The 13,973-nt window shown below is 33.0% G+C and overlaps 1 protein-coding gene across 1 annotated transcript in view; it reads right to left on the bottom strand.

Annotated features, from left to right (window-relative positions):
* LOC127704224 (harmonin-like) overlaps positions 1–3,736 on the bottom strand; it is a 61,863-nt gene extending 58,127 nt beyond the window's left edge. Inside the window, exon 1 of the mRNA XM_052208179.1 lies at positions 3,442–3,736. Coding sequence (XP_052064139.1) covers positions 3,442–3,477 — 36 coding nt within the window. The 5' untranslated portion in view covers positions 3,478–3,736. The remainder of the gene's footprint in view (positions 1–3,441) is intronic.
* Positions 3,737–13,973: the final 10,237 nt, after the last annotated feature.

The following is a 13,973-nucleotide window of genomic DNA, read 5'->3' as shown; positions in this document are numbered from 1 at the left end:
CTTTTATTACGGAGAGCTCCTGTGTTCTTGAAATTGTGTCTTTGGGAAGAGTAAAATTATAAAGAGAATTTACGGGAAAAGCATTATTTCCCAAGAGCATACTAGATTTAACTCTCAAAAGTAATTTTGTCAAGCTCAAAGTATGATTTGCAGTCAACTGTTAATCACATGTACAAATTTGCATTTTCAGTGTATACCAGGGTAGGCTCTCATTTCAGGCACACATATAGGTCCATTCAGTTAGCTTGTACTCAACATTTAAAAAAACAGACTTTCTTTGAGGCTTTTGATTTTTTTTATTTATAAAACTACTTTATGCATAATTAAATTCAAAAATGACTTGAAGGTGTAAGGTTTTTGTAAAAAAAAAATTTAAACACTACCTTCAAAAACAATATTTGTCCTTTTATAGAAATCAATACTATATGTATGATAGTATGCATGTGCAACCTTTTGTATAAATACTGTACCAGCCAGCAGGGTATATTACTTTTACTATCATTTTACAACACAGTAGGTATTTCCTATGCACAGTTTGACAGTAGACAATTTTAAGGTATAACTGTACAGTAATATTTACATGTAGTAAGAGAGCATACCACATCTTCTTATCTTTATATTTGAAAAAAACAAATGAAAATGGAGGGAAACTTTTTTTAAAACCAATATCAATGACTCAAAACACATGGTCAGTTAAGCCAGTTTCATACCTCTATATATTGTACAAATCATACTTAATCCACTACAGTACAATACAGGTCCGTTAGTCATACTTAAACCAATACAGTACAATACAGGTCTGTTAGTCATACTGAATCCACTATAGTACAATACAGATCTGTAAGTCATACTTAATCCACTATAGTACTATACAGATCTGTTAGTCATACTTAATCCACTATGGTACTATACAGATCTGTTAGTCATACTTAATCCACTATAGTACAATACAGATCTGTAAGTCATACTTAATCCACTATAGTCCTATACAGATCTGTAAGTCATACTCAATCCACTATAGTACAAAACAGATCTGTAAGTCATATTTAATCCACTATAGTACTATACAGGTCTGTTAGTCATACTTAATCCACTATAGTACTATACAGCTCTGTAAGTCATACTTAATCCACTATAGTACAATACAGGTCTGTTAGTCATACTTAATCCACTATAGTACAATACAGGTCTGTAAGTCATACTTAATCCACTATAGGACAATACAGGTCTGTAAGTCATACTTAATCCACTATAGTACTATACAGGTCTGTTAGTCATACTTAATCCACTATAGTACAATACAGGTCTGTTAGTCATACTTAATCCACTATAGTACTATACAGGTCTGTCAGTTATTCATTCTTAATCCACTATAGTACAATACAGGTCTGTAAGTCATACTTAATCCACTATAGTCCATACAGGTCTGTTAGTCATACTTAATCCACTATAGTACAATACAGGTCTGTAATTCATACTTAATCCACTACAGTTCAATACAGGTCTGTAAATCATACTTAATCCACTATAGTACCATACAGATCTGTAAGTCTTACTTAATCCACTATTGTATTTTACAGGTCTGTGAGTCATACTTAATCCACTATAGTACAATACAGATCTGTGAGTCATACTTAATCCACTATTGTACTTTACAGGTCTGTAAGTCATACATCATGTACATAATCCACTAAAGTACATACCTGCCAACTTTTCAAAATCTACATTGGAGATTTTAAGACCTAATGCTCCTCTTATATTGTCATACCTGTTTTTAATCTAATACTATATTGTTTGAATGAGTATGTATTTGCTTTAGTATCCTTTTAACCCATTTGAATGCATGTTTTGAGGTGTTCAGTTGATATAATAAAGAATTTCAAAATTTAGGTCAACACCTCTCATGGGGGATATCCCCATAAATTGGTATAGTTGGCAGGTCTGATAGTACAATACAGGTCTGTATGTCAGCATTGGAATGATCATTAAATTACTTCTGTAAGCGTTCCGTCAAGATGTTTATAGTAGTAGTCCTTAGCTTTCCAATATACACTTTATATCTATTTTTACATCACTACTGAATATCATACATGTTACAATAAAATTTATGGATGCACACGTTACAAGAGTCCACATAGCAAAAGTGATTGTAATGTATGAATGTATGATGTTGATACATGCATGTATCTTGTCAATTGTCCAAGAATCCTAAATAGAAATTTAAAAGGTCTATTGAAAATGTCATGAAATCATTTTTTGATAATAATCAATTAAATTTTCAAAATTCAATTATTTGTTTTGAACTTATTTACATTTTATATATAATTCCCATGCACTATGTACAATGAGCATGCAAATAGTTTGTAATCTAGATCTTCAATATCATGAAGTTGAAATTGTTTACTTGAAAAGAAGAAAAGTTTGATGTACGATGCTGAAGTTACACATGTTAAAAGAGTCTTGTCACCACAGAGAAAAATTTATTGTAGTGTATGATGTTAATTTTTGCTCTGTGGTGACAAGACTCGTCATTCAACTTTATCGTCCTGAACATGTCATGAAGTTGAAATTGTTTACTTGAAAAGAAAAAAAGTTTGATGTACGATGATGAGGTTACACGTGTAATAAGAGTCTTGTCACCACAGAGCAAAGTTGATTGTATTGTATGATGTTAATTTTTGCTCTGTGGTGACAAGACTCTTCATTTAACTTTATCTTCCTGAACATGTCATGAAGATAAAATTGTTTACTTGAGGAAAAAGTTTGGTGTACGACTCTGGCTGGGAAGTTTGGTGTAAATGGTGTACGACTCTGGCTGGGACGTTTGTTCATCCTGGAAGTTCTATGTTAAAAGAAATGAACAGACTTACATGTACATGTTGTTGAAAGACAACTGAAATTACTGAATTGAGGGCCTCCATTTACTTTTAGAGTTAGGGTAAGGCTAAGGTTTGTTTTAAGTTTGGGATATGATTTAGTGTTAGGGCTATTGTTAGGGTTAGCTTAAGAGGCATGGTTGGTTTAGTATAGCTCTTTATGGGATGGGTCACTTACAGTTAAATCATTGATTGATTGTTGGTTGCTTAACGTCCAGTGGCAAATATTACATGCATGTCCAGGACAATAAAGTTAAATCAAGGCAGATTGAGGTGTATCTTATTTCATGAATAAAATCTGATTTTGGGTAATGTTCTTGAACTTGTAGTTTTTATACCATGTTACGTCATATTGGTAAACAGACTACGATATAAAAGCATATGTTCACTTTTTATCATTGGGAGGTGTTTGCGAGAACTGAAGTCTGAAATATTTTGATTGTCTCCCTTAAATTAGGTATTCTTGTCCAGGTTAAAAAACATATTAGACATTCGTAAGTTAACAGATTTATATCATACACATTTTTATCATAAAAATCAAATAATACTGAAATGCTGCTGATACCTGTTCAACAAACCGATTTGCAACCCTATTTTCCATCACTCCGACAGCTTTGTTTACATTTAAGTTTCTAATGACTGAAACAACGGCGGACCAAGCGTGTCACAAATTCCGGTGTAAATAGAGTTATTTGATCGGATACCGTTTACGTCTATCAAGGATTTTCATGGTTGTTTTACATTTTGAAAAAAAAACATGACACGCTGTGTTATAGGAGTCTTGGATTAGATAAAGTCAAGTCTGAAAAGCATGAACTTGGAATAACATAACTCTGCAATTGTCATTTCATGATTTCCATCACGGTACGTATCGCCGCATACAAACCTTTAAGTTTTATTTTAAAATAAAATCATGCAACGCTCATTCTAAAATTAACTTCTTTTAGAGCTCAGGTTTGCCTAAACTACAATAGAAGTTTAAACTCACACTTTAGTCAAAATCATGAACCACAAAGCCTATTAAAATATTTTGTTAAAGTTTTGGGGATGTAACTAAAGTTGGTATGTATGCCTTTTTCATGTGTTTACATGTACAACATTTTTCATAACCATATTTTAACTTGAAAAATACAACAACATAAAACATGCTTTTTTAACATGAATTTAACATATTTACTAGTATTTACTAGTTTTTCCAATCATATTTGATACAGTCACCGATAAAATGTGTTTGTGCTAACTTGAAGCTTTGTATCCCAAGCAAGTCCAAAGTCACTTACGGACACCTAAATGTCTTCAGTAACAAGTTCCTCGGTATGGGTATCAATGTCGGATGGGAGATGTCCATGTGATCACCGTGATTCGTAATTCCAAATCAAACCTTAGAGTATAGAGCCACTGAATGTCCCCTGTATTTTTTTTCGCTCGCAGAGTAAAAATGTAAAACTTATAAAATCCTACCGGAATTTGAATGCTAAAAAGACTATAACATATACTAAATAATTTTCAACAATTTAACACATTTCCCTAAAATATAAAATATTATTCACCGCTACATATTGCAAATTCTTAATTTTACATGTTTGAGTAACCAAAATGAATTAATTTGTACCAGAAAGACAAAACACAGACCTTATACTTCCAACATTATTATGCTTATCGTTAACGCTGTCCTTATACATGTATTAGTATTACTCAAAATTTGCAAAAATCTGTCAAATTATGATTTTGAACTATATATCCACTGGGACTATTATACTAACTGTTAGTATAATAGTCCCAGATATCCAGGCATCAGGTGTTTATAATTTGGTCATCTGTTAAGAAATAAGTCATAGTATTGCTTAAACCGCGAAGGTACTCAGTCAAATGGAGCTGTGATACTCGTGAATTTATATAAATGTTGAAGACTTCCCTGGTGTGAAATAAATTCAGGGGAAATTTACACTTCCTCTTTCGACTTGCATACTCCGTGACGTATACCGAAATGCCACCGAAGATTATAATATCCTCCCAATCAAGACTGCCTAGGTTTTTTGTACTATTATTATTTATTCATGAATTTGTCAAATGATTCAAACTATATGTATTTGTCTTGATTTTGCCGATGCATATGTAACTATGGACTTATTATCTTAATTATACCATATGATATTTATACATGTATTTTTGCCAACAAACACATTACAAAAAAAATAATATACGAATTAGTATATGTAATATATACATTCTACACGTGCTTTTTCGTTGGTGGCTACGAAGTGTTAGAAAAAAAGGTACAGAATTGAATTATATGGATATTTTAGTACAACGCCTAAAAGGATTCTCAACTGGTTCAACTATTATGCATATGTTTTCTTTTATTGAATAATATTTCTCCGTAAAAGCTCTCGAAATGTTACGACGATAAAACTTGTAACTTAATTTCAAGTAAACGAAGCCTGCGTTATCACAAAAACCTACACTACGTCAAATCCTGACAGAATATATAATCATTACGTCGAATTCAATTTAGTAACCAATCATATAATATATATATATATATTATTCACCGCTACATATTACAAATTCTTAACTTTACATGTTTGAGTAACCAAAATGAATTAATTTGTACCAGAAAGACAAAACACAGACCAGTATACTTCCAACATTATTATGCTTATCGTTAACGCTGTCCTTATACATGTATCAGCATTACTCAAAATTAGTAAAAATCTGTTAAATTATGATTTTGAGCTATATATCCACTGGGACTATTTTACTAACTGTATATATATATATATATATATATATATATATATATATTTGAGTAATACAATGAAAGTACACACTTGAGTAGAAATTAAAATCTGTATTGTAAAGATGTTTAGTAACAGAAAAGACATATTAAATTAAATTACTATCTATTACTCAAGAGGAGAATTGTTTCTATTACACATTGCTTGTAAACAGAAGTCGATATTGTATTTAAATGGATTTACTTTTAACATATTCAAATTGTCAAAGTAAATGAGATGTCAGACTGTATAAATAATATATTATTTTTATTCCTATTTGTTATAATTATTTTGAGGCGTTTTTCATTTACATAGTGTATCGACCGTGGGTAGCGTCCAATGTAAGGTCATTAATTATTCAGCATTATTACACTGAACCGTTCAACATACGTCGCATGAATTCAATAATTAAGAATTCTGCCAACAGAATAATTTACAAAGGGAATCCTCGTTGTGTTAATAATTAATAACTTCTAGTTTTACCCAATAAATTGCATTAGGAGCTTATAGCACTAATATTTTATTTCGCATTATTCACTGTAAATTGTTAGTCATTAGCAGATAGGGGTCTGGTGAAGAAGGATTTGTTTTATTCAACTTAAGGAACACAGACTGTAAAAGTTTTGGAATATTCTTAGTTTAAGTTTAGACAATATTAAATCGTATTTTCATCTTTAACTGAAATGAGCAAAGAGATGGTATCTCAATTAGAAGTTTCTGCCATGATCCAGCGTATAAAACAGGAACCGCAAGATGAAGAACTCATCAACAACAAACAGTGTAACGGTTTAACAAAAGAAGTGGGATTGAAACGAAAATCAACAGAAGATATTACGGCAACAGGAAAAACAGGATTGAAAAGATTCCGCAACCAGTCAGAGAATGGAAAGCCATCTATTCCGTGTTTAATGTGCGATAGGTATTTAGAAAACCAGGACGAACTGATGATACACATGGCATTAGATCACCAGTGTTCTCAACAAGGAAGCCGTAGACAGGTTGGACGCATTCCCAAACACACATGTCAGATATGTTTTGCCAAATTTCGTACTTTGCGGGACTTGTTTACTCATACTGCTTTTCATGCAAAGCAACTGCAGTTAAATGGAGAATGGGCGTCCGAAATCGGGAACAGAATGGAGAAGAACATAATGAAACAAGGAGCCATACGACAGTACTTTTCTAACTTACAAAACAATCTTAATGGAGACATTCAACATGGGACTTTCAAGTGCGATTGTTGTCATAATATATTTATGAATAGAGACACATATGCAATGCATGTGATGATGCGCGTGAAAGATGAAACGTGTAAGCCAGACGACGTGCATTTGAAAAAATCTAGCGTTAAAGAAAACGGCAGTGAATATGGAGAGACAATTGATCTTGTTCCTTCACAAAGTGGTCAGGAATTTCTAATTGATGTTACATCGTCCGTGAACGAGGATGAATATTTAAAATCAGCACTGTCTGTTGCTGATAGCAACCAACGAACGCCGAGAGAAGAATCGAAATTTCAACCACTACAAGGAATAAAGTGCATGTGTTGTTCAGAACATTTTCTGGACCAAGATGCAATGGCCATGCATGTTATGACAGTGCATGCAGCTACGAAGAAACAACAGATGACGTCACTGAATCATCCAAAGGAATCAGCTGCCGGTCAACAAAACAGAAAAGGTAAAAAAAGTCAGGATCAAAGTAATGATATCACTGTCCATGAGTTTTTCCGCTGTCAGTTTTGTGGTTCAATTTTTGAATCACGTGACTTTTTGACAATGCATGTACTTACCCAACATGCAAAGGAAAATGAAACTAGTAAAAACAAATCGAATGAAAATGAAAATAAAGATGCAAAAGACTTAAACAAAAAGAACAATGACGAAAACATGTCCACTCAAATCGTTCAGCACGAACCTCTTAATCTTGTATCTGAGAAGAAACCAAAAGAACCACACAGTATCACAGAACACGACACAGCTATCGATACGAAGGAACCCGTCAAATCCTCTCATATCACACAGTCACAGGCAGATTTAAAATTGAATTTAACAGCTGTTGACGATATCCGTCGTGCTCGGAGCGCCAGTTTATCTAATGTTGGAGATTCAGAATTCACTTATATGTCAAGACCAAGACCTGCTTCTACTGGTAACATAGAAAGTCGTACATATTTTGAGAAAGCTAGTGAATTTGACAATATTGTAGGTTCTCCTGTGACATACCGCTATGAACAACCCGAACCTTACATCGATGAGCGCGAGCACTCTTGTCAATATATGGCATCGCCACAGAATGATCCTCTAGAACTTTTACTGCAAAAACGTGAACATGCGCATATGTGTGGCTACTGTGAAATAATTTTTCTGAATAGAACCTTGTACTATTTGCACATGGGACTCCATAACGTTAACAATCCGTTACAATGCAATATGTGCGGTAAGGCATGTGAAAATATCCACGACTTTTCTGCTCATGTTATGCACTTATAATACTTCTATGAAATCAATTTTATTTTGCTATAGATATTAATTATTATTTACATTAAAAATATATAACTGTTATCACTTTATTATCACCATATGGTCTATACATATACATATTTGAATCATTTGTATCTAGAAAGATTATGATTGTGAACTACACATTATAACAAGTGACATCAGGTTAAGTATTCAAGTTTACATCACGGTTCACATAGTCACTGCTAAATTTGTTCATAACTATTTTAGATACTGATATTTTAGAATAATCATATATATTGTATAGATATCATGTATTTGTGAAGAACGCATATTGATCACTAGACGTTTTGTGTCATTTGGTTGTTGTCTCAGCAGCGAGCCCGAATATTTCACATCTCCTTTTCTCCATACACATGGAATTGCAGTGTACGTTTTGAGAAATTAGGAGGATTTGAGATTGGAGAAAGATATTTTATAAGAAAAGTTTATGATATATCATCTCAGGGGTCACCGGTGAGTAGACGAGGTCAAACATACAAAATTGCGAAAGGACCAAAAGTCGGGAATTGGTTGAACTTTCAACTTCACATGGCAATATTGTACTTTATTTTTGATTGTGAACAAATGTGCTTGATTATATATAAGACAATGAAAGGGGCACATGACGTTTGCGCTTTTTTACCTGTAACACGATAGGACTTTTGCGCTCCAAACACTATAGACATTTGCGCTTTAATTTTTGATACACCTATATTAAATTGACCGGACATTTGCGCTTTTTACCTATAGTTTTAATGAGTTGTAATCATTACGTAAATAAATTCAACTTATATATATCTGTGGTTAGTTAGTTCAAATTGACGCAGTCTTAAACATAGATTTTAAAGTTATAAACAATATATAGAAAAGGAATAAAATGTATATGTCACGATGGATTTTTATCATTCAACAACAGTAGGTTTATTACATTAAAATTTGTTATCTTGACGAACAAGGGCCTCAGCCAAGAATTGAGAAAGAGAAACTAAAATAGTCATTTGAAATGTGGGCGAAATACCAGTCGGGACAGATAACAAGAGCTGAATTTGTTTATTCCCTGAGCTTCAGACATCAAGCGAAAACAGACCTGTGATGACTATGCATGTCTTCGTGTCTTTAGAGTGAACAATATTTTATTATGAATTATACGAATTACAAAATATATTCACATTCACAAATAGGATTCAGAAACAAGCAACAAGTGTCTTTAGAATGTTTACTTTTAGCTATACATGTATATAACTATATTAATGTTCTATGAAATGACTATTAAACTTTTATCAAAATGAAAATTATGACTTGAACTCAGCCAGATCAAACCTGTCGGTACTAAGCTTGGATAAAATACGAGGGAAATCATAAGAAGCAAATGTTGTAAAAGCGCAAATGTCCTATTTAAAAAGCGCAATTGTCCTTTTTAAAAAGCGCATATGTCCTATAAATTGAAGCGCAAATGTCCATTAAAAAAAAAGTGCAAATGTCTTGTGAAAAAGCGCAAACGTCCCGCGCCGAATAAAAGTAAATCGATTTAAAAAGTAAGCTGATATATGCAGATGATTAAATATAGATGAGTGTAAATGAAATACAACGAGCCATTAATAAAGTATGTAAATTCTGTAAAATATTTATAAAATTAGATGAAATTACATTCAATATTTATTGTAATGTGATAATCTATCAGAGAGTTGTCATGAAGACAGCAATTAATTGTCTTTCATAGATATATTCGTACTAAAATACCTTATTGTGGTTTATTCTTAAATATCTATGAAGAGTGATAAAATGAGATTTGAGGTAAATTCTAATGAATTAGCTTAACTTGACAAAGCACTACCTGTCCTGATTTTAATCCGGCCATTCACATATTTTTCCTGGGAATTATATAAAGACTGATGTGCACAAAGGTTACTTAAAAATCTATATACTACGGCGCAATACAACAGATGTCGAACACAGAACAGCAAATGCTTATCCTTCCAAAGTACATTAATGCAATTACTCAAAGTTTTTACAAATATTTTTCTGTTAGCATACACATTTCTCAGTCTTTACGCCTGTCTTATAGTCAATCAAGTAGTATTCACTCCTTCATTTTTCTGAAACAAGGTTTGAAAAATTATTTTCAAATCCACAATTGTACATACCAGTACTATATAAAAAAATAACCAGGCATCGTCTAGAAATATGTATTTGCAGAAACAGGTATACGGAGAAACGAAAGGCGCTCAACAAGCATTTGTACCATGTTTCGTGTGGAGAACAAATAAAACTAAGAGAAACTTTTTTTAAGTGGACTAAAACTTACATCCATGATGTCTCCCTTTACTTATAGAAGTCATTACGGTAAAGTTCAAACAAATCAACTATTTGAACTTGAGGTTCAAGGTCAGAGGTCATATGCAATTTTGCGTGAAATATTGTTTTGAGATGGTGTACTCACATGTCGAAAGTTAAAAGAATATGTAAAATGATAATTAAGGACAATCAGTAATGGTTCTTTGATGTCAAACGCCAGGGCGTCTACAACGGTAAAAGGCATATAGTTTTAACGCGATATGGGGTTTGCTCATTGTTGAAGGCCGTACGGGACCTATAGTTGCATACTTCTACGTCATTTGGTCTCTGGTGGAGAGTTGTCTTAATGACAACCATACCACCTTTTTTATATTGAGGTGATGATGCATCCACCTGTAAATATAATAAGCCAATGTCAACGGATACAAGTGTTAGGGCCAGAGGCACTTGTCTCGGTAAGAAATAGCTACACACCTTTACGTAGTTCGGTTATGTTTCGGTAAGAAATAGCTACACACCTTTACGTAACGGTTATTTTACAGACATAAGTGTCTCATATAAATAGGCCAAATACACGAAATGACCCGAAAAAGAAATATTTAAATTGAGATTAACAGTCAAAATACAATGAATTCATGGTTCGGATAAAAACAAAACAAAACAAAAAAACAGTTGTTTGATCTTGAGATACCGGTCAAAGGTTCAGTACAGAAGTTATCTACCATTGGTACACAGCACGTACATTTTCTTGAGATGATTCTAATATCAAAAGTCAATGTCAAAGGATACCAAAGTTATAATACGAACAGAAATTTTCCCCAAAAAATCAATTAGGTCAAGGTCACATGAAGTCAGGAACCTGATGTTCAGTGGTTGTCGTTTGTTGATGTGGTTCATAAGTGTTTCTCGTTTTTCGTTTTTTATATAGATTAGACCGTTGGTTTTCCTGTTTGAATGGTTTTACACTAGTCATTTTGGGGCCCTTTATAGCTTGCTGTTCGGCGTGAGCCAAGGCTCCGTGTTGAAGGCCGTACTTTGACCTATAATGGTTAACTTTTACAAGTTGTGACTTGGATGGAGAGTTGTCTCATTGACACTCATACCACATCTTCTTATATCTACATAATGGTACACAGGACAACACGTTTTCTGGTAATGCACCTTCATACCAAGTCTTTGACAAAAATAGGTACACATCAGTGACAATGTTGAATTTGAACATTGAAGAACAAAAGAATCCTTCTATCGGCTTTCCTTCTTACGAAATAAAGACCGAATGTAAAAGGTAAGGTATTATATATTTAGGTTAAAAATATCAACACTATAAACTTAAGAGTTTAAATTCATTACCCAATAAAAAGCCAAACATTAAGGAAAACCCCTGACAGGCATTCGGTTGATTTCCAATGGGATCATATATATAGAAGTATTTTCAACATTTAGAAATATTTCTATATGTTTTACACTATTTCTTAGGCCATTGCTTTTGTTCAACTTGTAATTGTTTTTCAAAGCCTGGGACATTGCACGAGGAAATACGTAAGTTGTTCCGTGTTTCAGCAGTCAAACAATTCATTTTTATATACACAAACATTAAACGAGAATCAACCTTTTTAATAATATAAATAACTCCTTTTTTAAGACTTCACATTTGATGCTACTCTGCGATTTGATACATACTTTTATTATCGTTAAAAATCCACTACACGCTTGTATCATCGATAAGCCTATCACTAAATACTTGTATTATCGATAGGCCATTCACTACATGTAAAAATAAGAAGATGTGGTATGATTACCAATGAGACAACTCTCCATCAAAGACCAAATGACACAGAGGTTAATGATTGTATTCTAACCATTCATTACATGCTTGTATTATCGATAAGCCATTCACTACACCCTTGTTTTATCGATAAACCATTGACTACATGCTTACAATATCGATAATTCAATTCACTACATTCTTGTATTAATGATAAGCCATTCACTACATGCTTGCATTATCGATAATCCAATTCATTATATTCACTACATGTAAAAATAAGAAAGATGTGGTATGATTTGCCAATGAGACAACTCTCCACCAGAGACCAAATGACATCGAATGCTTGTATTCCAGACAAGCTATTCACTACAGTTTGTATTTTCACTACATGCTTTTATTATCGACCCGCCATGCACTAAATTCACTAAATGCTTGTATTATCGATCAGCCATTCACTAAATGCTTGTATTGTCTATAAGTCATTTACTAAATGCTTGTTTTATCGATAAGTTATTCACTACATGTTTGTATTGTCGATAAGCCATTCACTACATGATTTGCCTTTCACTGCATTCTTGTTTCTCGATAAGCTATGATTCACTATATGCTTGCAATATCGATAAGTCATTCACTACATGCTTGTATAAATTATCTAGTAACAATCCTATCGTTTGAATTGCACACTTGTAAACTTTTTTTTCTTTTACATGATCCTAGTTATGAGAGATAAATGTCATGACTATTGTTACTATCATCTGCATACAATTAAAGTTAACAGGCTAATTTAATGCTATAACATGTCGTTGACATAATAAAAAAAGAAAGTATGGGTCCTAGGATACTCCCCTGTGATAACCCACAGAGGATGTCTGTTAAATTGGATTCTGTACCAATTACATTAACGTCTTCTTCCTGTTTAATACGATTAGAAACATTTAATGTTAGAGACTACCATCGTTTGAAGCTTGTTAAAAATAATTTGATGGTCGACGATATCTTTAAATGTCTTTTATTTTGAAGATCGATCATTACCATAACATTATATAGGACTTGTTTGGTATTTAATATTATCGAAGGGGTTAATAAGGCACATGTCGGTTCTAAATCCACATTTGAAGTATACAATTTTATGGTAAAAACTCATAAATCTCTAAAACAAAACAAAAACGTTTCATAGCAAAAATCTTGGTTTCTGTATACAAGTGGTCTCGTTGGCCGAGTGGTCTAAGTAGTCCAACTACTGTATCACTAGCATGTCAACACGTGCACCGAGGTTGTGAGTTTGAACCCCGCATGTGGCAGGTGCATTCGACCACAATCTTAATTGACTAGAATTGTCAGTTTTCCTACCGAGGATCGTTAGCACAAAAATAATGTGTCACAGTTCTCTCCGGGCATACCGGCTTCCTCTGCCAATAAAAACTGACCTCCACGAAATAGCCTATAGTGCTGAAAGTGGTGTTCAACACAATTCAATCAACATGATCAATCAATCAATCCTGTAGAAATTTTTTTTAATAGTTTTATGTATCTCTTCCATCGAAATAATGACCAACTTACCTAGGTAACAGTTTTGCTCTTGAAAAGCGTTTCTTCGTAACATGGTTTTAGTTAAAGCAGTATTCACACAAGGCTGCTGAATTTTTTTTTTTTGAAATAAAGTAAAAATAGTAATTCATTCAGTTTGCCTTAATCAAAGATTATTTCATTTCTTGGGGTTTTCCTCCAAAGTGTGATGACATAAAAGTATAAT

This window comes from Mytilus californianus, unplaced genomic scaffold, assembly GCF_021869535.1.
Source record: "Mytilus californianus isolate M0D057914Y unplaced genomic scaffold, xbMytCali1.0.p SCAF_6, whole genome shotgun sequence".
NCBI classification, from domain to species: domain Eukaryota; kingdom Metazoa; phylum Mollusca; class Bivalvia; order Mytilida; family Mytilidae; genus Mytilus; species Mytilus californianus.
This window is presented reverse-complemented; position numbering and strand designations above follow the sequence as displayed.